General features: G+C 40.3%; 1 protein-coding gene across 2 annotated transcripts in view; it reads left to right on the forward strand.

The window, feature by feature from the left end:
• The window catches only part of SLC9A7 (solute carrier family 9 member A7), a 68,246-nt gene that overhangs the window by 23,690 nt on the left and 17,261 nt on the right, over positions 1 to 27,295 (forward strand). Inside the window, exons 2-13 of one of the 2 annotated variants that reach the window (XM_066176502.1) lie at positions 7,517 to 7,716; positions 9,112 to 9,189; positions 9,857 to 9,933; positions 10,587 to 10,699; positions 12,009 to 12,114; positions 12,398 to 12,539; positions 15,901 to 16,006; positions 16,330 to 16,418; positions 16,532 to 16,645; positions 19,018 to 19,129; positions 20,502 to 20,655; positions 26,261 to 26,320. In XM_066176502.1, the coding sequence (XP_066032599.1) occupies positions 7,517 to 7,716; positions 9,112 to 9,189; positions 9,857 to 9,933; positions 10,587 to 10,699; positions 12,009 to 12,114; positions 12,398 to 12,539; positions 15,901 to 16,006; positions 16,330 to 16,418; positions 16,532 to 16,645; positions 19,018 to 19,129; positions 20,502 to 20,655; positions 26,261 to 26,320 (1,351 nt within the window). The remainder of the gene's footprint in view (positions 1 to 7,516; positions 7,717 to 9,111; positions 9,190 to 9,856; positions 9,934 to 10,586; positions 10,700 to 12,008; positions 12,115 to 12,397; positions 12,540 to 15,900; positions 16,007 to 16,329; positions 16,419 to 16,531; positions 16,646 to 19,017; positions 19,130 to 20,501; positions 20,656 to 26,260; positions 26,321 to 27,295) is intronic. The other variant, XM_066176503.1, reaches the window with a different exon arrangement.

Below are 27,295 nucleotides of genomic sequence, written 5' to 3' on the forward strand. Positions count from 1 at the left end.
TATGGATTTTAGATTCTAAGCGAGAATAAGAAGAGATATTTTTTCTTACTGGCTATCATTTTATTTATTGTCACATGTTTATTGTCATCTTTCTGTGGTAGCTCTCTTACTAATAGGGGCTACTCATCCCTCCAAATTATTTGGAACAAACTAGTTTTTCTGGTGTTATAGCTCTCCTGTGCAAATGTAAAGCTGTATGTGAAACTTAATCATTCTTCAGAAACTAGCTTTTGAAATTCCAAAGCTTTCTTCTGTTTCAATCTCTTGATAGCTGTATTTTTAAGTCACTCTTCTACCTTGAATCTGTTCTTTACCCCACCGTCATTAACAATGTGCATTACAGACTTAAGCATACCTGCCTGCCCCTGTAGTTAATTTTTTTTTTTTTTTTTACCATTTTGCTATACTTGTAAGCATGTATATCACACAACATGACAGAACATGAAAAATACCTAGATCCCTACACTCCTGTGAGTTTTTTGGAACCAAAGGCTGGTGAGAAGGCATGAGTGCACAGTGCACACGTCTGCCAGCACAAAGCCAGCAAGTTAATTTGACATTTGGTTCTGCACAGTGTGCCAATAACTTTTTTTGTGTAATCTGTTTATTTAAATTCAAAACTATGGTTAGTTTGGCTTATTTTAAAATGAATCAAACGCTTATTACAAAGATGCCCTTGTTAGCATACTGCTATGTCTGCCCACAAGGAGGAAGAACTGCTCGCTTGTTTACTGTCTTTTAACTTCCTTATCTAAAATAGTCCTAAGGCAAAGACAGAGCATGACCTGGAATCTGTTATTCAGAATTTTAGGGTTTAGATATCCTCAAAATTTCTTCCAAACTTCAAGAATTGGCATCCTCTGCCTTCCTTTCCTGTTGAAACAGGCTGGTTTTAATAATTTTATTTATTCATTTTTTTACTGAAATGTAGTGAGGATCTATCATGTGCTTACACTGCTGAATGTAAAATGCTTCCCATTTTTCAAGGTTTGCGTCTTCTGCAGTCACGTGGCGAGCTGGTGAATGCCACACAGGCAACATTGCACCATTGAGAAAGCAGTTAATAGATTAGCCATGCTTGAGTGCAAGACAGAATCACAGAATCACAATTAGGTTGGAAAAGACCTCTGAGATCGAATCCAGTTTGGGACCAAACGCCATCACGTCAATAGACCATGGCACTGGCTGGCACATGCAGTTGTTTCTTAAACACCTCCAGGGATGGTGACTCCACCACCTCCCTGGGCATTCTGTTCCAATGTCTAATCAGCCTTTCTGTGAAGAAATTCCTCCTAATGTCCAGCTTCAACCTTCCCTGGCACAGCTTGAGGCCATTTCCTCTTGTCCTGTCTCTGGCTACCTGGGAATAGAGGCTGACCCCCACCTGGCTACAGCCTCCTTTCAGGTGGCTCTAGAGACTGACAAGGTCACCCCTGAGCCTCCTTTTTTCCAGGCCAAACAACCCCAGCTCCCTCAGCTACACCTCACAGGACGTGTTGCAGACCCTTCACCAGCTTCTTTTCCCTTATCTGGATCCACTCCAACCCCCCAATGTCCTTCCTGGATAGAGGGGCACAGGACTGGACACAGGACTCGAAGTGTGACCTCACCAGTGCTGAGGAAACAGGGGAAATACAGATTCTCTCAGAGGCCTGGGGTTCTGCAGACATTCGCTTAACCCTTCTTTAGTGGCTTTTATAGTGGTGTTCCTCTGCCCTCCTGTGCAGGGTAGTACAGTGAAAGGCAAACAAATTGTATAGGGAATGGTAGAGTGCTTCTGGAGATGGTATGGCACATGTGATCTGATATTTTTTTTTTAATATGCAGTGTTATTGGCTCAGTTCTGGATCGGAAAAAATGCTTGAATTATTTTGTACAAGTGTTGAAACTTCCTCAAAAATCACTGTGAAATGTGAAGGTGTGGGCTGTGAGGTTCAAAGGCTGACACTGCAATAGGAAAAATACTTTATCTGTTGCTATTTAGGCTATTTAAAGTAAAACTTTCCAAGTGCAGCAATATCTTGATGCACACAAACATCCAGAATAGAAATGATCTATGTGATAAACACTGTGTATTATTACTAGTCTTTCACCTTGAAAGTACAAACAGGGCTTTCTTTTATGCTACTTGCCAAGCTTTTTCAGCTTTGTTTCTTTGCCCTCAAGGTGGTAGAAAGTTCAGTTTGGAAGTAGGGAAGAAAAATCTTGACTTTTAAACATAAGAAATGCCTTTTTCCCCCCCTGTATCTTCTGTGAGTATTTTCAAAAGGAAAGAGTATTTTACTCTCTACCACCAAAGAAACTGGTGGCCAGGTACATAAAGGGTGCTATTCTGCCTCTCTGTGGGCTGCACTAAGGGATGACAAACTGCCAAGCCAAGGCTGGCTCTCACCACTGACAGTGTTGCCCAGTTTCACAAGCTTATCAGTGGCTTGCTGTAGTGTCACTTCCAAAATAAACTACTGTTGCATCAAAAAAAAAAAAAAAAGAAAAAAAAGTACTAGTAACAAGTGCTTTGTGTGATGTGTCACGTTACCTGCTTTCCTCTGCTTATGTGGAATTAGCTGGATATCTCCTGGTCACCCCTTTTGCCTGCTTTTGGAAGGGTCAGTTGAGGCCCAAGGCAAGTGGCAAGTCAGGGTGGACTGAGGCGGTAAAAGCAGCCCCTTCCTTGTCTGCTGGATCTTTTTGACTTTTATGATGAGACCCATTGCTATTTCTTTTGCTCTGATTTACTGAGTTAGGTGTGCAGTCTGTCATTTAAACAAAATTAAAACCCAGCTCCAAAGCAACAGAAAGCCCCAAGACCTGATCCAGAAAGCAATTAAAAAGATTTTAAAGAAATTTTTGCAGTATGAAGACCCCTCTGTCTGAGGGGTCCAAATGTTCATGGGAAAGACCTTGGGAGGTAGTCTTATCCAGCCCTTTGCTCACAGCAGGCCCTCACAGCTTGGGTTGCCCAATGCCGTACTCAAGTGAGTTTTGGCTATACACAAGGAAGGAGATTATGCAGCCTTTGTGACAGCCTGTTCTGGTGCTTAGCCACTTTATCGTTTTAAAAAACAAACCTTGCTTGACTTTTTTTGACTGCATTGCAACAAGTCTGTTGCCTTTAGTCTTAATCATCGTGCGCTTTCCAAAAGATTCTGTCCCTCTCTTCTCTGTCTCCCCAGAGAATAGCTGCAAGCAGTAAAATCTCTACCAAATCTTCCTCAGTTTGAAGGTTGGGAGGGAAGGACCCTCAGTTTTCAGTACCTGACTCTTTACCAGGAATGTATGGAAGAAACTGTGTCTAAACAGGTTTGAGCCCACAGATTGATCCACTCCACTGATTCACGGATCAGGCTTGAATTCCCTGATCAAACTGAGTGATGTGGAGTGTGAATGCCTCTGGTTCCTGCAGTCAGCTGCCAGCTGGCGCTCCCTGAACCCTCGGGGCTGCTTCAGCTGAGAACTGGGCTGGAAATCACACAGACCACAGCTCTTACCAGATGAAGGTACTCGTGGTTATGTGTGTCTTTCTGAATCTGTGTTCTCACTTCAGTGATTTCTGTAGTCAAAGAAAACAAAAAGTAGAGATGACATTTTAAGTGGTGTATTGTTAGATTGGTGTTGACCAATCCAGTTGCGTCAAAGGAGGTTTAGATTGGATATTAGGATTTTTTTATTCACTGAAATGGTGGCCAAGGATTGGAATTGCCCTGGAAGGTGGATGAGTAACCATCCCTGGAGATGTTTAAAAGATGTGTGGGCGTGGCATTTAGGAACATGGTTTAGTGGTGGACTTGGCAGTGCCAGTTTAAGAGTTGGACTTGGTGATCTTAGGTATTTTCCAGCCTAAATGATTCTATGACTATGTCTGAAATCTAATATTTTTCATTATCAAATTTTCAAATCAAATTATAGTGATTTATTTCAGAAGGGACAAAATATTCCCGGGTTTTAATGCTTCGTTTCTAATAAGATGTTCTTTGTGTACAACCTGCATGATCAGCATTTTACAGGCAAGCTGCCACCATCAATGCTCTCTCTGTTGAAAGTGAGGATACAAGTCATGCATGCAGGTTATTAAGTGTTAGTTTTTGAGATAATCCTTCATAAGAGTCCTTGAGCAATGATGTAAACTTACCCTTGCAGTAGCTACCACAACCCAAAACTTTGAAAGTAAGGCCTTTTTCAAATTTTGAAGTATTTGTACCCATTTTTAGCCTTTTCTCTCTTGTGGCAGTCTTGCAATAAAAGGCAGTGCTGTATTTATTTGGCCTAGAGGTTCTCTTTTTGAAGAGGTAGAGTGTTCTTAAGCAGTCAGAAAAAAACATTTGCTTTTGTTCCATGTTCTCCATAAACTCTCCAGCAGTAACACCTTGGGTAAGAATAACACAGAGTTTATGGACTGATTTTTCTGTATCTGTTCCTAGATTCCAGCAACCATTCCTTGCTTCCAAATAAACAACAGAGCTATACTGAATTTATGCTTATGTTAACAGCCCATAAGTAAGTCTTAGTCTAGGCTTGTCCATTGAAAAATTCCAGCTATCTCTATCTCTATTCTACTTTTCTTCTCTAGCTGCAGCTCTGAGGTTTCAGAATGGTTGAAGTCAAGTAAGCAGAGAGAATTACAGTGGATGACCTGGTCTTCTGTGTAACACCTAATGGCAGACAGCTTAGAAGGGCATCCTTCCTGAGGCTATAAATTAGGCCATTTCTTCTGCCTGTAAAGCATTTGGGGTTTTAGGTTTTTTGTGATCTTGGGGGCCGACTGAGCTGTCTGAGCTTTGTTAATGTTGTTTTATCAAGTGAGATGGGATGTAGAAATCACATAACAAGTCCAGCGACTTTTTAGTGTGTAAAAAGATGTAATGTTCACGGGGGAATGGCAAATTCTTCCATATAGTTTTCTGTCAAGACTTCAAATGTTTTTAGGAAAAGCACTAATGACTTCTGTCAAATGTGTGCTTTAATGTTTCACTTGAATGTTCAAAACTTGTTGGTTTGGGACTATATGATATATATGGCAGTACGCCTGTACCTTTGTAAAGCCAAGGAGCTTTCTAGTCTTCTAATTAATCTTTTGAACTAACAAACGTCTGGTGTTTTGCTAACGAAACTAGCTGTGGAATTTGTGTGTCTTCCTAGGGCCCCTTTTGTTTCCATACATGTTTCCTTTAATGACTGAGCTGTGGGTAGTTTACCCACTTGTCCGCTTCAGACAGTTTTTTGCCTCAGCAAAGGCACCTGGTCCAGGTGCATCCTGCTGCAAGACAGCACTCTGACAGCAGAGAACATGTGTTCCTAAACTGCACGGTGCTCAGTGTAAAAAAACTCATCCACTTTGCTGTTTTATCAATAGGAGTTGTATGAAAATTCCCTGTAGCTGTGCTACTGGGCCATAGGAGAGGGAGGATATGGGACAGAATGTTTCACTTCAAATAAGTACTAGTCATGAATATAATTTTCAGATAACTGGTATATTTTATTATGGAGGAAAATGTACAAGGGGATTATATCCAGTTTTATGGTGCAATCACCTCCTGCTCTCAGGTTCCTGTTCCTAATGCAATAGTAATGGGGTTTCCCATCTGCTTTTGCAATGCATTGGGTAAGGACAGTCTCTGACCCTTAGAAGCTACCCATGTCCTCCTCTCTATTCTCAGCTGAGTAGCAATATAGAATTTGCTTTATGCCACAGCTATGAATAAGTTCATCTGTACATTTTTCATTTTTGCATTCTGATTTACTGCAGGATTTCTGCCTGCTGTTGGTTAGATCAATTTTTACCACTCAGTCTTCCTGATGTATTCTGTGACCATAGCTCTCCCTGGCTGTGAGTAGGGCGAGAGCAGCAGAAAGCTTAGGCTGCTGGCCTGGCTGGTTTGGTGAAGGTGTCTGTAGCCATGACTGGTAGTGCAAGTGGCTTGGAGGTGACTGATTGTAACCTGTCACTTTGTGCAGAGCTGTGTTTCTGCCTCATCCATCATATATAGGTTTAAAATGCTCTGGTGGTGTTAGGAGATGCTTGCATAAGTTTGTGTATTTAAATTGTTAGCATTTGAAATTTCAGCAAGTAGATTTATCTTGCTTAGGGGATCTCTTCCCATGTTCTCTCTGAGTATGTACTTCCCTTTTCTAAATAAAATGTATCTTAATATTCTGGTTATTTTGGAATGATCATGTTGCTGCTCTGTTCTTAGAAAAGGAAGTCTAGAGATGAGCCTCCCACTAGTGTCACTGCTGCTACCTGCTGTATCTTCTTGCCTTAAAACAGTTTTGTCACAATGGACTTTAGGAGAATGAGGTGTGTTCCTTTGATTGGCTTTTTGGGGACACAGTTTGGTTACTCTTTGCGCTATGTCATAGCTGTAAGTCTATTTGGGTTTTTGTTGTGTGGTAGATTTTTTTGTTTGTTTTACCTCTTTTTTTTTTTTTTTTGATTATTACCTGTCAGCTTCATTTACTATCTGGGGAAACTATGGATGCAGAGGAAGGGTCACAGGGAGCAAACCCAACATTGACTACTGACTTGTCAACAAAAGCATCAAACATCCATCTTCATCTTGCAGTTGTCTGGAACAAGGATTAAATTGCAGATCATCCTAAGGCATCGGGGAGCCTTTAGTGAGTGGGTATCAATTTGTTTACTGATCAGACCAAAACCACTTTGACTGTTCTTAAATATTCTCTCTGCAGATGTTCTTTTCTTAGTACGTTGTAACAGGAGTGGTACTCAGTTAGAACTTTGTGCTTCTCCAGCCCCCTGGCGTTAAGTTACAAATTATTTTTGTCACTGCGTTGGATGCATTTGTTATTGATAGTGTTTTCTGGTTGGATTTTCTCTACTGCTTAAGCAATTTGTCCTATATTCCCAAATCCTGGATTTCTTATGATTTACACCTTATTTTATTTTTGTTTATATGAAATCTGGAAAATGCTTGCAAATTACATGTAGAGGCTTCTTTGTGCATGTCATCTGTCTTCTAGTCTTAAAGTTCGTGGAGTACACAGAAGATTGTGCAATGGGCATTCTTTACTTGCCCAGAATTGTAAGACTAAAAACTGCATCCTTGCTATAGCCATAAAATAATACGGCAAACATAACCATTCCCGATCAGTTATGGTCATGTGTTTCCAGCAGTTGTTGTTTTCTGACAATAGTGTGTTTGCTCAGTTCTGTCCTAAGGCAGGTGAAATGTACCTGATGTGTCCTAATGTTTGGTCTCTCATGTGACTGGGGGTTTACACTTTCGAGGTGTGAGTGAGGGTGAGGAAGACAAAAACTGAAATGGAGCCTTTTGTTTGTCACTTCAGTCAGGTACCAGATTCTTCAGATTCATTGGTAGTTTTGATGCGTTCAGGGCCTCTCTTCCTCTGCCAAAAACTGATAGTAACAATTCACTTCAACATGTTTATGATGCTCATGCGCTTGCAAAGTTCATGCACGATCCCTTGGATGATGTCTGAAACTCATAAAAGTGCAGGGGTAGCAAATCAGCTTCATGGGTTTTTACCTCTCTTCCAGGACTCATAGTTGGGGTGATCCTGAGGTATGGGACTCCCTCCACGAGTGGCCATGACAAACCATTCAGCTGCTCGCAGGAGGACCGGCCCTTCACCACCCTGCTGGTCAACGTCAGCGGCAAGTTCTTCGAGTACACGCTCAAAGGGGAGATCAGCCCTGGGAAGATCCACAACGTGGAGCAAAATGACATGTTGAGAAAGGTGAGGCCACACCATTTTGCATGCTTGCCTAAGTGTTTCTCCTTCATCTATGCTTCCCTCCCTTCCCCCCCCCCCCCCATCCCATTTGAACCTTAGGCAGTGTCAAGTGTCAGTATTCCTGATAGTAACAGCACTTTACTGCTAAATTTAAAAGCACCTTCTGTATTATATCACTGCTGGAGAAACTGTGCTCTGTTACATGTATGTGGTGCTTTCCTAAAGGCCTGGGTTTGAAGACTTAATGTATGTTTTTAACATCTGTAGAATTCACAGAGACCAGCTGAACCGAAAAAAAGCGCCTTTTGCTGCCTTGTATAAATGCAGTATGAGGAAAATTATTTCTTAGTGAAAAGTGATTGTTTCTTCTTGTGGTTTTGGTGGGGTTTTTCTTATTTTTGTGGGGGTTTTTTTGTTTGTTTGTTTGCTTTGGGGTTTTTTAAAATTTTATTTATATACTTATTTATTTTTTCCTAGGGTTTTAAAGTCTGTTTATTGTCAGGAAATAGTTACTGCTTCCACCCTGTAAACCACTAAATGAGGCAGCCTGGTGTTGGAAGTGGAATTCACCTATCAACAGTTATTCATGTGTGTTATTTGTCTTTTTATTCAGTGTCAGGAATTAATCACCTTTTGTGTGTATCCAAGCTAGACTTTGAAGCACAGGATTGTGATCTAGAAATACTTCTTTCTGCAGATCATGAGAGAGCTTAGCTGTCTATGTGTGTCTGTCTGCTGTAGGTATCTCAAGTTAGCTGAAATGAGTCCTACTCTGGGAGGGCACAGTTGTGGAGTTTGTCTTCTAACCTGTGCTTAGGCAGTGGGTGAAGAGAACCTAGTTAGCCTCATATGTGTGAAGGCCTTCTGTTTGCATTTTAACTGTTGTTTTTTGTTCTTTAGTGTAGTGTAGTCCTTCATGGATATCTGCAACTCCTACTGAAATACATGGAAGACGTGTATGATCGAAATTTCTGAAAAACAGTCTTGGATCAGACTTGATTGGCTTACCATAATTATTTAGTGGCTAAACTTGCACCAAAAAGTAAGCTAAAATAGCATTTCACATGCAGCTATACCAGTATCAGGTATCACAACAGGAGAGATCTTCTCCAGTGTAATTTCTACTAGCAATTTTTAATTTAAAATAGGGGACTGTGTTTGGGACTGCTTTCAGATCACAAGTAACCAGTGTAATGCCTGTTCTTTCTAGATGCTATTTACCAACAAGAGCTGCAGCTTTTTGCTGCTATGTACAAATAGAGCTGGGCAATATTTTAGAGGCTCGACTTATCTATTTCAGCAAGCAAAAATAGTGGTTATCAGAAAATGAATGAGGAAAACGTCCTAAGGGTTTGTATATGTCTGTTTGTAATTGAAATTTCATATTTTATTTTTTAGGTAACATTTGACCCAGAAGTTTTTTTCAACATTCTATTGCCTCCTATTATTTTTCATGCTGGTTATAGCTTGAAGAAGGTAAGCGCAATAACTTCTGAGCAGGATAGATCCTCTTTTTTTAATGTGAGATTGCTGATTTGTTCAAGACTGTAGTCTCCTTTCAGGCATTTACTTACAGTAAGAAAAATCTCATTTCCTCCAGACATGGTTAGGTCATACTGTTTTAAGAGAAAATACATGTATTTTTGAGTATAAATGTATTAAACCCTACTTAATTTTGCTGATTTGTTTTCCTTTGAACTTAGCCAGACATTAATGTCAGTTTAAGTCATTTAAAGTAAAAGATGTTCTGTTATGAATTGTTTTGGTCCTTCTCAAATGTCCAAAATGCAGTAAATTATGCTGAGAGGCAGACTAACCCTGAATCCCAGTGGAGATGTGCCAGACCCTTAATGGCAGAAGGGCCCAGATTCTGATCTTGCTTGAAGACACCATGGAGTGGTGCTGGTTTCTGTCAATAGGCTTTCTGTCAGTAAGCTACATGTAGACTCTAATGCGTGGCACAGATCTGATTTATTCAATTTATTGAAGTTGGATTGAATTTACAAAGCGGTAATTGAAATGTTTCTCTGAAATAGAGGTGTGTTTCCATGTATTGATGGAAGTGAAGTAGTGTGCTACATGGCTGTGAATGGGCAATATGATTTTTCCAAAGTACTTACATAAACCTCTTTATCCTATGCAGAGACACTTCTTCAGGAATTTAGGGTCCATTTTGGCTTATGCCTTTTTAGGAACAGCAGTGTCTTGCTTTATTATTGGGTAAGTGAACTCCAATATCAGTTCCCCTCTACACTAGAGTTTAAGCTGATAAAGCACACTCTCTCTCTTTGCCTGCTTATATATATTTAATGTATGCATATACACACGCATTTAGTTTAAGATAGCTGGTCATGTTGGTTTGCCTGCCTACAATCTCTTATGCTACTCATATTACTCTGTCCTGTATATGGATATTCTGAATAACAAAAATCCTGAATTGTATTGGTGACCATGGCTTGTCTCTCAAAGGATTTCACTAGAGAAATAATCTATATTATTATAGGCTATTCTTACCTCAGAGTTTTTGGCCAATATGTTGTGTTGGGAGAAATAATACCGAGGGGAATTTTGAGCGGGGAGAATTTGGTGAAAAACGGAAGAAACATGTAGACTCTGTGCTAATTGTGCAAAGATTTCAGAGTTTGCTAACTGGTTTAGATGATGTCTTCTGGGTCTTCTGGATCATGTATTGCTTGGTTTGCTTCACAAGCAAAAGAGGAAAGTTTACTCTGAGAGCTTTGTGCTACTCTGTGGCAGTGTCCCACTGGGCTTAAATAAGCCTGTCTGAAATACTGTTGCTTGTGCTTTCCCCTGGCCTGTTTGAAATGCACCAGCTTGTTTGACTTGGAATGTTTTATCTTCTTTCTCTTCAGGAATCTCATGTACGGGGTTGTGAAACTAATGAAGTTGGTGGGTCAGCTGTCTGATAAATTCTATTATACAGACTGCCTCCTCTTTGGAGCGATAATATCTGCCACTGATCCAGGTAGCTTGATGAACATTTTTTAATAACCTTCCAAAATAACCCCACTGTTAGGATTTTCAGCTGCATATGAACAGGACTCTATTTTCAGTTTTATCATATTAGTATCTCTGAACCTCTTTTCTGAAATACATGCGAATTCTGAGCATTTTGAAAGCTGCTCTCTGCTGATTTGTGACTGAACTGGTATGACATCATGATATGCTTGGAGAAAAGTCTAACTCTACTGTTCAAATACTTAAATATGTTTTTTGTTAAGTGCTTTCTTGCTAAGTGTGCGTCAAGTTTAAGGCTGCAAATAGATGAAATTATTGCATTTTCTGGATAGCAGGACTTCCTTACTCAGCTGCATTGCTTGGGGCTGGGTAATTTAAGAGCAATATTTGAAGCTTTTAGGTTCAGGGTTTTCTTTTCTTCTTTCAAATAAACTTCATGTTTTACAAGTTAAGGCAGAAGAATGCTTTTCTGGCCAAGTACTTTCAGCTTTTGCTCAAATAACATGGACATCCTTCAGAGTCAAGCAGGCTCACGTTGAAATCTCTGCTTGACAGACCAGTTTGTAGGGCTGGCAAAGGTCATGGACAAGGGTGGGGAGTGCTGAAGTATGAAGCTTGACATTTAAAGCAGTTTATTTGAGGTGCTTAGTGGTGATTAGTGTGAAAATGGGAAGTAGCTCCTGTGATTGAGCTGAGCTCTGAACAGCTGGTGGTTGCATACAATTTTTGCAAAAAATCACCATGTGATTTTTGAAGCGCGTATATGGGAACATCTAGATCGTGGTCTTTCATCTCAGAATTTTCTTGAAAGAATGATTATAAATATTTAGCACTCTTGTCCTTTTTAAACTATGTGAAAATTCACACCTGTGGCATAGCATATACTTAGGGGAACACTTAGGATTATTTGTACTATTTTACGATGGCTGAAATCACAAAGCTGTGTCAACAACCCATACAGATTTTAAAAGCAGGAAGAGCTGCACAACATTTTGCTTACTGTTTTATATGGAACACGTTCTAAAATAATATCAGGCCTTTGGTAGAAGAAGTTTGTCTGCCCCATGCCCCTTGATCATGGAGGCCTTGCTCTGAACACTGTGCAGATGGGAGGACAAAAGAGCCACCTCCTAATGGAGCTGCCCTAAAACTGATGGAGGAATTGCTTACTTGTAGGTAAACATGACTATGGTTTCCCATTTTAGTTTTGATTCTGTACTTCAGTTCCTGGGTTTTGTTGCTTTAGCCAAAATGAAAAGTCTGCTCCACAGCTCATGCGTTCGTTCCAGTGTTGTTTTCCTCTTTTCTTTCTGCAGTTACCGTGCTAGCAATATTTAATGAGCTGCATGCTGATGTCGATCTCTATGCCCTTCTGTTTGGAGAGAGCGTGTTGAATGATGCTGTTGCCATTGTATTATCCTCGTAAGTAACTGTGCGAATTTCTACTCTGAAATTACTAAATTGCTTTTGGCATTTGTTTAAAATAAATGCCTTTTCTGAGAAACATTATTTCAAGTTCAGATGCATTGCCTTTAACCGGATTGATAACCATTGCAACATTTGCCAAGGCCCCTAATGCACACATAGGCCAGAATGACAAATGCCTTCAGCGTGGGACTGTCTCCCTATAGCTTGGGTAGTGTTGTTACAGAAAAAATTTTTACTGATACCACTTCTAACTTGTCACTGTGTTCTCTCTTTCTAGATCTATAGTTGCCTACCAGCCAACAGGTGAAAATACCCATGCTTTTGATGCTGCAGCGTTTTTCAAGTCTGTTGGTGTTTTCCTGGGAATATTCAGTGGTTCTTTCATGATGGGAGCAGTGACAGGGGTTGTGACAGCTCTGATATCCTTCTTCATGTTTGGTTATTCCAGCTGAGATGGCACATGTGGATATTATCAGGGCTTTCCTGTTTCCCATTATAGCAGAATTGACTCTAGCTTGTTTAATTCTGAGTGTGAAGATGTGATCAGTATTCATGTGACTTCTTTTCTATAGAAAGACATAACAGGTACCCACAGAAATCAACACTTTCCAATAAAATTGAGGCCACAGTAGAAGTTTTGGTGATGTTGCTGCAACAAATCAAGGGAGGGCCTTAGACAGGCATGTCCTAAGAATGTTTAGTTTCTTTTTATGGAGTTAGAAAACCTAGCTTTTATTATTAGTCTTGAAAGACATCTCCTATGATGATTATTTGATTTGGTATTTGGTATATGATTTGATTTGATTTGGTATTTGATTCTGTCTTCAGCAAAATCTCAGTTATTTCTGACCCCCACAGCATTCTTTGAGTCCTGCATTTAAACTTTTTTGCCAGAAATCTGATGTCATGCATCTTGGATAAGATTGTATCTCTATGAGAGTTTAACTTAATAACATGATGTGCCTTGCATCATCCATTCTGTTCCCTTAATGCTGGTTGCTGCTATTTGGTTAGATCTCTGAGGTGCTTAGCAAGCAATTTGTGTGGGTTTTAATTTAGGTTCAGGCAGTAGACCTTCAGCCTGACCTGCTCCAGGAGTCATGATGCTTCTTCAGGAACAAAATTAAGTCTTTGCTTTCTGACTGGCTAGTATAACCATATCTGTACGTATCCCAGGCTGCTCTGATGTACCTAGACTTCTGAACACTGACCTGAAAGGGGTAAAATGTGATGTTTTGTACAATGATCGTGAACCTGTGACTCTGAAGCAGTAATGTCTGAGCTGTATCTTATATACACACTGTGCAGATTTTCTTGCCATGTCTGCAAAATGGAAACCCTTTAAGTATAATGGGGAAGATGTGCTGTTGATGCTTTAATGTTCAGTCTCAGTTCCACTGATCTGCAATCAGAGTGTCTCAGAACCACGATTCCTCCTCTGGCTTTTAGGCAACCAACCATCCATAGCTCTCGCTGCTCAAATGCAGTTGTTGTGGGTTTTGGCTTGCTCGTTGGCTACTAATTAAGGCTGAAATGCAATCAGATCCACTTCGTAAAATTATGTTTCTGAAGCAGCAACCAATCCTTGCTTTTTCTAATGGTTGTGCTCAGGAAGGTGATGTGAGGGTGCTCAGAAAAAAGCCTCTGTGGCAATGTTTTGTGTGTGTGGTGGGGATATTTTTCTTTTTGTTCTGTTTGGGTTTTGTTTTTTTCTTTTTCTTTGGTTGTTTAATTATATGACTATTTTCTTTTGGAAACATCCTTAATGTCATGCAATGCTGTAGAAGTAAAAAAATTTGCATTTTACTATTCATAGCTGATTAGAACCCACAAATTATGGATTAAGTTAATATTCCTATAGCATGAAGTACCTATACCTGTGCCTCTCTGGTTAAGGTGTTTTATGCAATCATGCACTGTCCTTTGAGAGTAGATAAAATACTTGGTTTCCAAATGATGCAGATAATATACAAGGATTTGTTCTGGCTTTCAGCAAGCTGTGTTTTGTTTGTTTGTTTTTAATAGTTAAGTTATAATACCACATTGTATATATTTACTAAATTGCAGCATCTGACAGATTGAAAAGATGTGAAATACAAGGCCATGTCTAACAAATAAAGAAAAGAGATAAGAAAAAAAAATCATTTCAGTTAATATTTCAATTTGATCAGTTATATGAAATAATAAAATGTTATTCTTTTCTTGCCTTTCTCCCACCTTGATCTTCCTCCAAAATGATGAGTATAGGTTTTAATTTCAGATTTAATAAAATATTTTGGTATGGTTACTTACAGTAACAGCAAGGGGAATAAACAGTTTGATTCACAAAACTGCCATAAAGACTGGAAATAAGGAAATGGTTCTGACAGGCCCCTTGCCTAAGTTCAGGGGAACAAGGTTCAACCTCTTCCTCTCCCATGGAGTGACTGTGGCTAGCCAATTTCCTTAGGCATCCATGAATGTCCCCTGAGCCAGGCACTGGGATTATCTGAGTACTCTGTGAGGAAATGGGTTCCAATTTTTGTTCTGGTGGATGTTGCTGCTTCAGAAGCATGATTTTAGAAAATAGATCTGTTTGGGGGAAGTGGTGGGGGGGAATTCAGCGAAGCTCAAAAGTTTCAGAGGTGGTTTCTGTGCAGAATCAACAGCTGTTTAAAAAGTATGCTGTGTTTTATATTTGGTGGACTGCCAACACGGAGAATTTTTTTTTTTTTTTAAATGGTGCTCTGGGCTTTGTTTTGAGTGCAACCTTCTGACAGAGTAAGGTCATGGCTGAAGGTGTGTCTGAAGTATATGTTTGCCCTAGACCAAGTCAGCAGAGCATGTCAGCAAGAAATAGGTGTGAGTGGAGAGTTGGTACTGATTGCCTTCATATGAACTGTGCATAGCTGTTTGCACCTCAGATACAGTGTGCTGTTCAGTGTTTACCTGCTGCCAGAGTAGTGCTTAGGAAAAAAAAAAAAACCAACACGAAAAGGATTCTATAAATAGGAGAACAACTATTTTTTGTCGTGTGTGAAGAGCTAAATTTAACACTACTGAAACCTATTCTGCTTCTCCAGTAGCTGTATGAATTGTTAACTCAGTGTGTGCTTTGATGTTACTCAGGTTTTGCTCTCCTCTGCAAGACGAACTTGTTTTTTCTTTCCTTTGAAAGACTGAGCTGCTCCCAGTTGGCTTTTTCTCTAAAACGCATCAGCACAAGGAAAGGAGATACATTTTGTAGGCAGCAATTGTTTTGCCTTAAAAGTACTGAAGTAGCCATGCTTGCTGGAGAAGACTTATTAGCAAATCTGGGAAGGACAATTCTTGTAAATCTTACTGATCTTAGGGTTGCTGTAGTCAAGAACAGCTCTGTAAATTAAATGCTCTTGAATGCACTTTATGCTTTATTTGAAGGTGGGAGTGGGACTCAGTTGAGGTTGGCAGGGGGAAAAAAAATATCATTTCCCCACCAATCCCCTGAAAAGCCAAGGCACACACAGTCTAAAAGGAGCTTGCTAGCACTTCAAAGGGAACCATAGAATAAGACAGTATTACCTCTAAGAGGTGGACCCACACTTTATGCCATGGATAGACAACAAAAATATCCAAAACTGATTGTTGCAAGTTGAGTCTGAAGTTTGCCTTGATGTGTTGGAATTTGCATTTCTCAGCATCAGAAGTGTTTTGTTTTCCAACAAGCATGGGCTGTCAGTACATAAAAGTGTTTTTCATAAATACTGGGAGCTAAAGGGAAGTCAAAGGATTTATTTTTGATCCCTTAACAAGTGACTTAACGTGACGAAGTTTACCAAGTTGCACTGCTTCCCCCTGCTGGAAACGGCTCTCTTCTTCTTGATGTCCTGGAGCACTTTCTTGCTTGCAGAAGCTTGTGGATTTACTGGTGAGTGGCTTGGATTCAAGCACATGCAGACAGAAGTCCGTCTCAGCAGCAGCTCACTAAAGCTTTTCAATGAGAAATATGTTTGTGCTTAAAGCTGGGTTGTTGTTTTCTTTGCATTCTGTTCAGTGTTGAAGCTGCAGCTCACCGTGTAACAAAGGCAATGGTTTGGTTCAGGCACCATCTCCCAAACCTCACTCTTTTGAATGGAAGAGTCATAAAATCTCAAGGTTAAGAATGTGTATGAATTAAAAGGAGCACATGAAGGGGAAGTGTGGTGAGCTGACAGTAAACAGGCTGATTTTTACGTGTGGTTCTGTTCACAGGTGTGGTGGCTGTCCTCTTCTGTGGAATTACCCAGGCACATTATACATACAATAACTTGTCAGTTGAGTCAAGGAGTCGCACTAAGCAGGCAAGGATGTCTTTTACCTTTTTTTACAGTGCATTGCTGTAGTAATCCATGAATTTTTGTTTTTACAGGATCTTTTTTACTTGGCCCTTAACATGTGATGATTTTCTCTCTAGCTCTTTGAGGTGTTGCACTTCCTGGCTGAGAACTTCATCTTTTCTTATATGGGCTTGGCACTGTTTACTTTCCAGAAGCACATATTCAGCCCAGTTTTCATTATTGGAGCTTTTGTATCCTTTTCCACATTGTGTGATGTTTCTCTATTGTCTTATATGCCCAAAAACTTGTGATGTCTGTTGGCTTTACCAAACAGAGGATGGTGGCCTGCCTAAGTTTCCCTAATGTCTTGTAGGCACAATAATTTTGAGAAAAATCTTTGGTTACACCTTACATCAAAGCCCTAAAGCCTCTGTGCCACACAGTTGTTGGCTCTGTACCTGGAGGTTAGAAGCCATCTAATTTCACTAGATAAATAAATGAATATGCTTTACTGCATGCTTTGGCCGTTGACAGCCAACACTGCTTGTGTTGTTCTTGTATTTGAACTTTGGAGACCTAGAAAAGGATTAATTTTCTCTCCACTTCCAGTGGCCCCTTGAGAAAGTAAGGGGCAAACTTCAAATACATAAAAAGGAATGTGGGTGAATAGATCATCTTTGACAAATGAGCAGAGGTCAGCATCTCAGGCAATGGGAGGGGAAAGGAACTGAGTTGGGGTGCAGACCATGACATGACGGGTGCACAATTAAAACTGAACGTTCCGCCATTGTCTCTATTTGACTTGGTACCTGACTCTCAAATTCCCCAGAACTGAACACTTTGTAGTAGTCACACTCATGTAAGCTCTGCATCCTGCCCCTGTTGAAATAGATTATGTAACTCTTTCCTCACTATATTCCTGGGTGCTTGAAAATTCAGCAGAATTATAAGTATCCATGAAGAAATGGGAGCTAATCTTCCAGTCTTCATTTCCCTCTGCCTGCTGTAGGAGTAGGGCTATTGGCAATGGAGGTGAAAACCTTTAAAAGGACATAAAAGATGGCCATGCATGAGATGTACTTATTTTCTCTTCTTTCTGTTTTCTGTACTACTTCTCAAGATTTATCACATTTGTCTTTATTTTCCTTCGACCATTTACATTTTTCTGGAACAGTAATAAATTTTCTCCTGTGTCACCTCACATCCACTTTTCTGATCTAAGAAATGCTCCAGAACCCTGCAGGCATTGGATAAAGATATGAACAGAATAGTTGCATCTGGTATACTAAGCAATACAATTTTTCGTGCTTAGTGTGGCCTTCCATCTTCTCTCAAGTCATGCTGTCTGCTCTGGGTTTGTTTTCAGTAGTTGTTCTCTACCTACTCACCTTTTAATACATTTTCCACATCTTTTTCTACCACTACACTTAACCTCTGTTGCCTCTTGAATGCTTTTCTACCTTTGTGAGGAGGGCAACTAGTACTAGCACCTATTGTGGTCACCATTGGGTTAACAACCTGCAGGGGGGAAATGTAAAGACATTACCAGCTGTTGAAAGTGAAAGGCTGGACTGTAAAGGCAGAGCTAGAGCCTCAGCATCCTTGGCAAAATCTTAGCTATTATTCTTACATACATTAGTCTTGATGGCTTCTGATGTCTGATTTCTGCAGTCCTCCAAAGGACTGGTGTAAAAGTTGCTTGGAATAGTTATGTGAGGGTTATTATACAAAGCAATAATCAAAGTCTGATTTTCCTAGAGATATTCCCTGCTGACAGTATTGCTTTACTTTAGCTATGGCAACAACCCAGTGGTGTCTAGAGCTCTTTATTCTCTTTATTTCTTTTCCATGGGAGAGGTATTATTCTTCTAATGTTCCCATCCCAGCAGCAAATGAACAGTGTTTGTTTGGCTTCTGCCCATGTTGGCATTTTATAGGATTTCAGCCCACAAGTCTAGTTTTTTCCCAAAGTGCTCCTTATATAGTGGAGAATGTTTTCAGCTTTCTGCTTCTTCACTGGAGCCACTGGATGTTTTGCACCACAGTGGGGGTACTTGCCACCTACTGTCATGAATTGATGCAATACTCTTTCACTATTCTTTTTCAACTTCATTCTAGTGCTGACAAATGGCTTTTGGTTTTATATTCGTAGTAACTCTGTACCGGTAAGTGTTTGCTGGCCAACAGGAGATTTTGCCTCTGCAGGAGTCATAATGGAGTGGCCACTTGCTGGTCTTAAGTTGGTCTCCCCACTGTATACAGGGCTGCATTTCTGTTGATCCAAAACTCCAAATTGAATGGTGGTGGTGATAATTGTTTAAAGTGTGAATTTTCAAAGGAAAGACTTCATTTGTACAACTGGTCATTTTAATACCAGGTATAATTTCACTGTGCATCTAAGAACTTAGTTATATTAGTAAAAATTTGCACTTTGTGCAATCACTTTTGAATGCACAAGTTACATAAAATAGGGGAAAGTCTGCTTTAGATACACAGCTATAGGAAGAACACTTGATATCGTGATGTAAATCTCTCACTAAAGCAAAAGCTTCATGTTAAAGCCAGGTACCAAAAACTGCATACCGTAGGAAAAAAGAAATCCTTAACCCTCAGCTGCAAACAGGTTGCAATCTTTTTGGGCAGAGCTGCACATATCTACCCCCTCTCCTTCTTGTTGAATTTGGGCAGAAGGCATAAGATCAGCTGGAGCTTTCAGCACATGATGATGTTTTCAGGTAAGAGCGAAAATTCTGGGCAATGCAAGAGGTCTTAGTTTTAACTCATAAGCAATCGACTTTGCTACCTTCTGTTTTTATGATCCATATTGATGCATCCTAAAGGGAAGGCTTACTGATTATTGCAGCATGCCATCATGTATTTTTCAGAAAGTGTGCCATGTCTGGGGTGGGTGACATCTTGAAATGCTACCTGCTCACAGCAGGCACCAGCTCATGTTGGGAATAGAGCATTTTCATTTGAAGTGCTTGTGAAGAATATGGGAGAATTGAGATGTATCTCTTCCAAAAGGTTATTTCTAGCTGAGATGATGTTCATGTTGTGCAGAAACAGGTAACTGCTGAGAAAATTGAGGTGTATTTATGGGTCTCCTTTCCCGCTTAGTTGGACGAAGGTATTTGACTTAAATTGCCTTATAATTTCTGTCACACAGATGACTATTTAAGTTTGTAATTTAAGGCAAATTATGTACTGTGTGTCTAAACATGTGCATTCTCAAGAAGTTCCAGGAAATCCTCTGTACACAAGAGGATATAAAGAGGATAGAGCCAGGCTATTTTCAGTCATGCTCTGTGCCAGGCCCAGAGGTAATGGGCACAAACTGGAGCACATGAGGTTTTCTGTTTGAATATCAGGAAACCTTTTCTACTATGTCCAAGCATTGTACAAATTGCCCAGAGAGGTTGTGGCATCGCCATCCATGGAGATATTCAAAAGCCATCTGGATGTGGTCCTGTGCAACCTACTGCAGGTTGAGCAGGGGTTGTTCAAACAGGGGAATTGGACTAAATGAACTCCAGGGGCTCCTTAAAACCTTAACCATCCTGTGACTCCTCTACATAAGAAGTCTGCACAAGGCCCAGTGCCATGGCTTGCTCTTGCTAGTGAAGTTTCATAACTGGGAGCAGAAGAGAGGAGGAAAGGTTTAGTCTGCCTGTGACCATGTAATTAACTGGAATATTTTTCTAGCTGATAAAAATGTCATGTCAAGAACTCATATTTCAATTATGGATTCAATTGGAAAAATCTGAATTTTCATCTGGATTCAGAGAGCTGCTTGACTTACACAATTATTTGCTGTTATGCACAACTTGTTTGTTTCTGTCTTCCTTTCCTGTTAATTTCTGGAAGTATTTACACCTTTTCACAGCACTTGTGGATTCTATAAGTCATAGAAAACCAGGACAGTTACAACATTCTGTTGTAAATTATCCCAGGGCATAATTTAGCAGGGAATCTAAGGAAATGAAAACCTGCTGGAGCCCAGTGCTTTCTGCCTGGCACTTTGTGGGAGAGAGCAAGGAAAGGTGCTGTGGTCTCCACAGTCACAGCTGCACTTCTGAAGCTGTGTTATTTCATTCTTTCTGGTAGGTCTCAGGGGAGCCATGGCATTTGCTCTGGCTATACGAGATACTGCTACCTACTCCCACCAAATGATGTTCTCAACAACTCTGCTCATCGTGTTCTTCACTGTGTGGATTGTTGGTGGAGGTACAACCCCCATGCTGTCATGGCTGAACATCAGGTCAGTATGCAGCTGTGTGCTGGGGAAACTTCACTTTTCAACAGGCAGCTGTGCTAATTTGGCACAGTTCCACAGAACTTGCTTGATGCTTGCTAGGAACATGTAGAACACATTATTTTTATATATATATATATATATATATATATATGTAAGTATTTTAGAATACAGTATTTATATATATATGTAGGTATTTAGAACATGATATTTTATAGAGGAAGGTGCTAGTGCAATCTGGTGAAGAAAGTGTACTGGTGCTGCTGGGATTCAGCCTAAAGGTGCTCTGGAAGTAGGTATCTAGGTCTTTGTCAGTCCAGCAGGATATGCAATAGTGTTGCCTGATAAAGCAGCTCTAAACTGAAAAGAAAGAGTTCATCTAGTCCTATATAAATTTCATATTATATTAAGACTGTTCCCTTTCTTTTGGCTCTTTGTAATGGGCCTGTTAAGGTTTTGAAGTTCAGTGGATTCTTTACTTTATTGGGCAGTGCTAAGCTGAGTGCACTTTAAACAAAACCTGATGTTATCTAAGCAACTGGGATAAATGGGATCCTGCTGGTCTTCAGGGTGTGTTTCCTCCTGCTTTGAGGAAATCTGTGAAAATGGTCAATTGCGCGATTATAGATGTCTGACTGTAAATCCTGGCTAATACTTAGTGCTTTTGACTGCATGTACTTTCATGTTTGAGAATATTTATCAAGAGATGTAGCTAGAGAATGTATTTAGCTAGAGAATCACAAATCAATTATTGTTAAAGAGGTATATATTATAATTTTTGAAGTTTTAGGAGTTTGGGAGACAAAGATAAATAGAGGGGAATTGAAACAATACAAGCTGTACAAGCCCTGAGTGCAATCAGCCATTACCTTTACCACAGGGCTCCTTCAGTCATCAGCAGTAGGACAGGACTGAATTCTTCCATGTGGCCAAGCCCTTGCTCAGCTGCAAAATCATTCTGAGGTAGCAGCTTTTTTCCTCCCATCCTCCTCCATCGAAACCAGGAAGCATCCAAGGTTATGTGCTTCCTCCTTTAGCTAATCTAGTTCAGTTGTGAGACTCCATGAGCCTGGCTGATGAGCTGGTCCTGCAGGCAGAGAGGACTAACCCCGGATCCATTCCAGGCTCATCCCTCAAGGTGGCTAGACTTGCAGAAGTCATTAATGTGACCAACAAGACAGAACAGCTGTAAAGGCTATGGTACCACTCCTAGAGAAGTAACTACCAAAAGGTAGCTGACTGAAGCATAGTTTTGAGTGTTTAGCTGTAGTTTTAGGGGGAGATTTACCTATCCTTGCGAGTAAGCAGTAATTTTAACTGTCACTTTTATGGCATGGTTGACAGAAAATAAAGGGTTAACTTTCCTGTCAAAGGAAGGATAACACATATAACAAAGCAGCAGCATTTTGGAGAACTGCATGGGTCTGTCCACTGACCTGCCAGAGATGGAGTGTGCACCCTCTGGGAGCAAAGGAAATCAGATTTGTGCCAGGAGGTGGCAGCTGTGTGCAGCTGATAGAGTTAGACTCTCAGTGCCGATGAGGTACCCTCAGTGTCAGAACACTTTCTGCTGGGGGGGGGGGGGGGGGGAAAAAGGACGAATTATTTTCCAGCTGAATTTTAAAATTATACCAGTTATCTCTTTTCCATCCCCTTCTACTCAGTGGAAGAGGTAAACAGGAGGAGATGAAGCTGAGGTGCTGTCCCAGTGCCTCGCTCAGCAGCAGTGTGTAGTGCTGATGCAGTTCTGAGGCTGTACAGTAAGTAACTTGTCCCTAGGATACTTTCTGAGCCTTGGTACTTGCCCCTTAAATTCGATTGCCAGAGGCTGGAAATAAGTAGTGGTTGCATACAGGATTGTTTAGCAGAAAAGCGGTTATAAAATAAAAGGTGGTTTTCTTCCTAGATGAAGTGAAAGTATGTAGGAAATTAATGCCATATGTAAGTTGGACTTAAATGTCAGTATCTCTGGGGACAACTAGGAGTCCAGTTCTGATGTGAAGGTCACACCAGTTGCATCAGGAAGGAAGGAAGGCAGGCTAGTCAGCCCTTACCAAGTCCTCGTGAAGTAGTTGGCCTTTCTTCAGTGTGGATGTAAATCGAAGACCCGTGTCTGGGCAAGTCAGAGGAGCCAAGACAGGCACCAGAACCAAAGAGTGTGTTATTTATTATTCTTATTTAAGGTGGTGCCTGCATGATTTAGGTAGATCTGTACCAGGGAGCTGACTCCAGCCAGGAGTGTCAGCCTGGCCCGATACCACAGAGTTCCTGGGGAAGCAGCTGTGTGCATGCAAGGGGCAACGCCTACACAGGGATCCAGAATTGCTTTGCTGTGGCTTAGAGGAAGAGGCACATGCCTTCCATGCCTTCTGGCCACACAGTTAGTTGTGTAGCATTTGGAATGCTTGCTTGGTTCTTCACTTACTGTTGGTCCCTTCCCTCCCATGATATGAAATATTAAAAGTAGGTAAAGGGTAGAGAAGCTAACATGAAAATGAGGTTTTGGTAAAGTAAAAAGCAGTATATAGAGGAAAATAGGCAAAAATACTCTGTCTCCTCTTGCTGTTCTGAAAATTTCAAATATTTGGGTGAGCAGGTGTCTTTTCAGATAGGGTAGGTTACCAGGGACCACTGACCAGGCTTTTGTATGCAGCTAAGCAAAGGACCTCCAGTTTGTAGCAGAGGCATAATTTCTGTTTACTGCTTAACTGATTGGAAAAGTGAGGTCACAGCTTCAAAATCTGAGTAAAAAGAAATAACAGGATTTTTAGATGCTTTTGATTTCTGCTACTTGACGCCGAGGAAATGAAAAACTAACACCAGAAACTGGAGTTCAAGCCATGATATCATGTGTTAGAGTTCCTTGGCTCTCAGTGAGACACATCCAAGCATTTGAGTGGTAAAGTTATATTTTCTTAGTACTAGTTTTTTTTTCTTAGAAACTAAACCATGACCTGGATATTAAAAGTATAGCCTCATTCTTTAAGACCTAAACAAAGAAACAATTTCCTGGCTGAAGCTTCAACAGTTTCAGCAAACTTGAGAGCTATGTAAATCAAAACCGCTGGCAACATTCCTCTTTTCAAAAAAATAGCTGACTTCTTGTTTCATTTATCTGTCACAGGAAAAAAAAAAAAGGGAACTCCTAGCGTTTGTATTGCAGAACAATGTGTTTTCCATTTTTGATGAGAGGTTAGTGACCTGGTTCTTTTCATGTTGAGTGAAGGAACACATGGATCAGTGCCTTCCTCTCCTTCATAACCTGCCGCAAATGTGGCAGTTGTTTCTTATTTTAATGAAGTAATTTCAGTTATACTTAGAAACCTTTTTATAAATCTCAAAGCATTATACCTTACACTTTAAAATAATTTAGGTTTCTTTTTACCATAAAAGCTAAAGGTTGCACAGACAATGTCAGCTTAGATATTCAGTGCCTTACGTCTGACTTTGCGTATACAGTCTTTAAAGAGCTTTCTATTTAGTGATCTTTCTTTTTCCGTAAAAGAGCAAACTGAAAAAGAAATGTGGCAACGTTAACTCTCATCCAGCTGCTATGCGAACTATCTGGGATGGTGGTAAAAGTGCTGGCTTGATGGTTTTACTCCATTCTCTTAGCCAGGGTGGTGCAATGATAAAATGTGCATTACAGACCACACCTTGCTGTGCTGGGATGGCAGGAGGCAAGTGCTGATGCTGGGATCCAGCCTCATGCTCTGTTCCATGGGTTGGGGGATGTCTGATAGGAGGTTACTGTTTGTAACAAATCCTCCTGTTTTGCAGTCTGTTTCCATTCTTGTATTATTTAGATCCTTCACAGTCACACTCTCCTGCCCTTGAAGGCAGATGCACAGACACAGGGGTTGTCCCTTGCCCTCTGTTGTGGCCTTTTTCCTTGCTCATCTCTTTCTTTACTGTTTCTTCTAGTTGTCTTTCCCTCTTTTTTTTTGTTCTTCCTCCTTCTTTCCCAATCCCTAGTTTTTTGTCATTGGTCTTGAATCTCCCTTAACAGTGAGGCAGTGCAGCTTCCAGCCTCACCCCTCTGGGCTTTTCCTTTAGTAGGAAAGAGATTAACCTCTTCCTCTGGAAGTAAGCATGGGAGATGTTTTCTCTCTTCTTGTTCTCTGAAACACAGCAATTCACACCACAGAGGAAAAAGTGTGGGGAAGACACTGTAGGAGTTGGGTAGAGACACATCTAGAGCGCACAGATGAGATGAACTGCCAAGCTCTGGCAAGCCTTGGCCAGCAGTTTCAGGAATCAGTGTCTTGGTTAGGTGAAGTAAACAAATACCCAAAGGCATCCTAAAAACAATCTGAGACAACTTCTCCTAATTCCAGAGATTTTTAGGGATTGGTTTTTAATTTTTTTAAAAATATGGTGGTGGGAGTTCTCTTCTTTCTCAGCCATCTTCTGAGAAACTCTGTAGAACTCTTCCAAAATAGCTAAAATTTTCCAAAAATGCTGCACTCATTACAGACATCTGGGAAAACTTTAGTATACTAACTTGGCAAAGATACAGGAAAGAGAAGGATGTCATAGAAGGGAAGTTATTGGGCAGTTTTTAATTTTAGTTTTTGCTGTACATGCAGAACCAACTCAGTGATGGCCTTAGGGAGCAGAGTACTCTGACCTGGAGTGTATGTTGGCATGGGAAAAGAGCTATTGAACGTGGAATCCAAAACAAAGCTATCCAAAGTCTGGTATTTGCCTTGATATTCAAGGATTAGATGAGTACATGCTCTTCGTATCACAAGCTATGGCCTTAAATATTTGGTTAGTCCAGATGTCAGGCTGCAACCAGGGTGTGTACACCTGCTTTTTCTAAAGTGAGGTCATTGTGGATTTCTGATCATCTGGGTTTTTGTTTCACATAAGCAATGTACAGTTCTTGACACATGCCTTTGTGGAAAAATATGGGGGAAAAAACCCCACAGGCTGCTAAGGAATGTATGTAAAAAACACTGGAAGCCAAAAATGCTTTCATTTGCACCCAAAAAAATCCCCCACAAGCACAAGTGAAAAAGGGAAAGCAGAGAGTAAAACCAGACTCTGCTATGACTGGAGATTAAATCAAAAACTGATAGTCAAGTTTTAGTGAAGCAATGGTGTGATTTAGTGCTTGTTACTAGTTGGTGTGGAGTGCTCTGAAACCAGGCAGTATTGGTGATGCCTCTCACACATGTACAGCTTCCCATGAGTACTTCCTGTGATCTCTCTCTCTCTTTCAGGCCATGTGCAGGTCTGAAGTGGTAGGAATTGTCTTAGATTGGCTCTGTCTGCAGCACCAAAGAGAGCTACTGAAGCTGGTTCTCTGGGGGATGTATTCTGTCATTAATACAGATGTGTTGCCAGCTGGGATCTGAATGAATGAAGAATATTACTGGATATGTCAATCATAAATTGCTGCTGTTGCTAATTTTGGATTTTTGGTCACTTTGTTCTTGCTCTGCCATTGTTGTTCGTGTATGTTTTGTCTTTTTTTGATTGAGTACGAATTTTTTTTTTTTTTTTTTTTTTTGCTGTTGGTTTGCTTTATGTTGCTGAAGAGCTCTGTAGAGCCCCCATCTCATGAGCATTTTGTTACTCACATTGCATTCTTGTACTGTACCAGAGTTGGTGACCATGTTCCATCGGTGGAAGAGATGAGTGAAAGCCACTGGCTGTATTTCAGGTGACCCTGTGCTTTCCTTGATGCCACATTAACCTGGTGCTTGGCTTTTTTCATCTTTGTAACACTGAGTGTGTGCTCTTTTTCTATACTGTGGCATGCTGCTGCTGCTTCTTTTCTGAGAGTGCTGTAGATGTTCCTCAACTCTGAGTCCATTCACTTATTCTGAGCTGTGAGAGTGTGGATCACACATCATGTCTAAAAAAAATAAAACTATAAAACACATTCTTTCACTCTGTGTATAGATATTTAATAAAGCAAAACTTGAATCTCTGGCCTTGGAAGACTTGAGAGCTGAAAACCATGGATTTGATCTTATGATCTTTAATCACAAAGATGTTCTTAAGCATTGCTTGAGGTTATTTTGTGTAACTCTTCAGGTTGGAAGAAGCCTCATAGATAATTTAACCTAGACTCTTTGGGGATTTATTTTTAAAAACTGATATCAACCAGAGAAGAGTAGGGATTCTGGTGTGGTGCTTTTGGAACAGATAAATGATTAGAGAGAGAATTTAAAACAAGATAAATCTCCAACTGACATCTGTAGGGGATGTGTATGTTTGTGTGTGTGTATGTATATAAAAACATACAGAATATTTATGTAAAGAAAGCTCTTTGGGATGGGGCAATGAAAAGTTTTCATGTACCTTGTCACACTTGAAGGTTTCCAGCAAACTACTAGATTTGCCATAGATGCAATATGTTAGTTTGTAAAGACAATCTGAGAACTATTATCTATTACAGTCATTTGTGGCTGTTGCCATAGTAATTACACATGCTAAATCTAATAATGCCTGGTATTTTGGTAACTTATCATCCATGTGTTGTAGGGCCCTGGAAAAGTTTCTGAAGTATCAGAAGAAATCATTCCACCCATTTTAAAATGATGTAGTAGAGAACCTGATGTAGTTCTATATGCCTTTTTACCATTCATTTCCATCCACTTAGTTCAGTTATGTGTGTGAGCTACTTTCTCCC

The sequence above is a fragment of the Chamaea fasciata genome, unplaced genomic scaffold, assembly GCF_029207755.1.
Source record: "Chamaea fasciata isolate MVZ Bird 193981 ecotype frontalis unplaced genomic scaffold, bChaFas1.0.hap1 SCAF_2, whole genome shotgun sequence".
Lineage (NCBI taxonomy): Eukaryota > Metazoa > Chordata > Aves > Passeriformes > Sylviidae > Chamaea > Chamaea fasciata.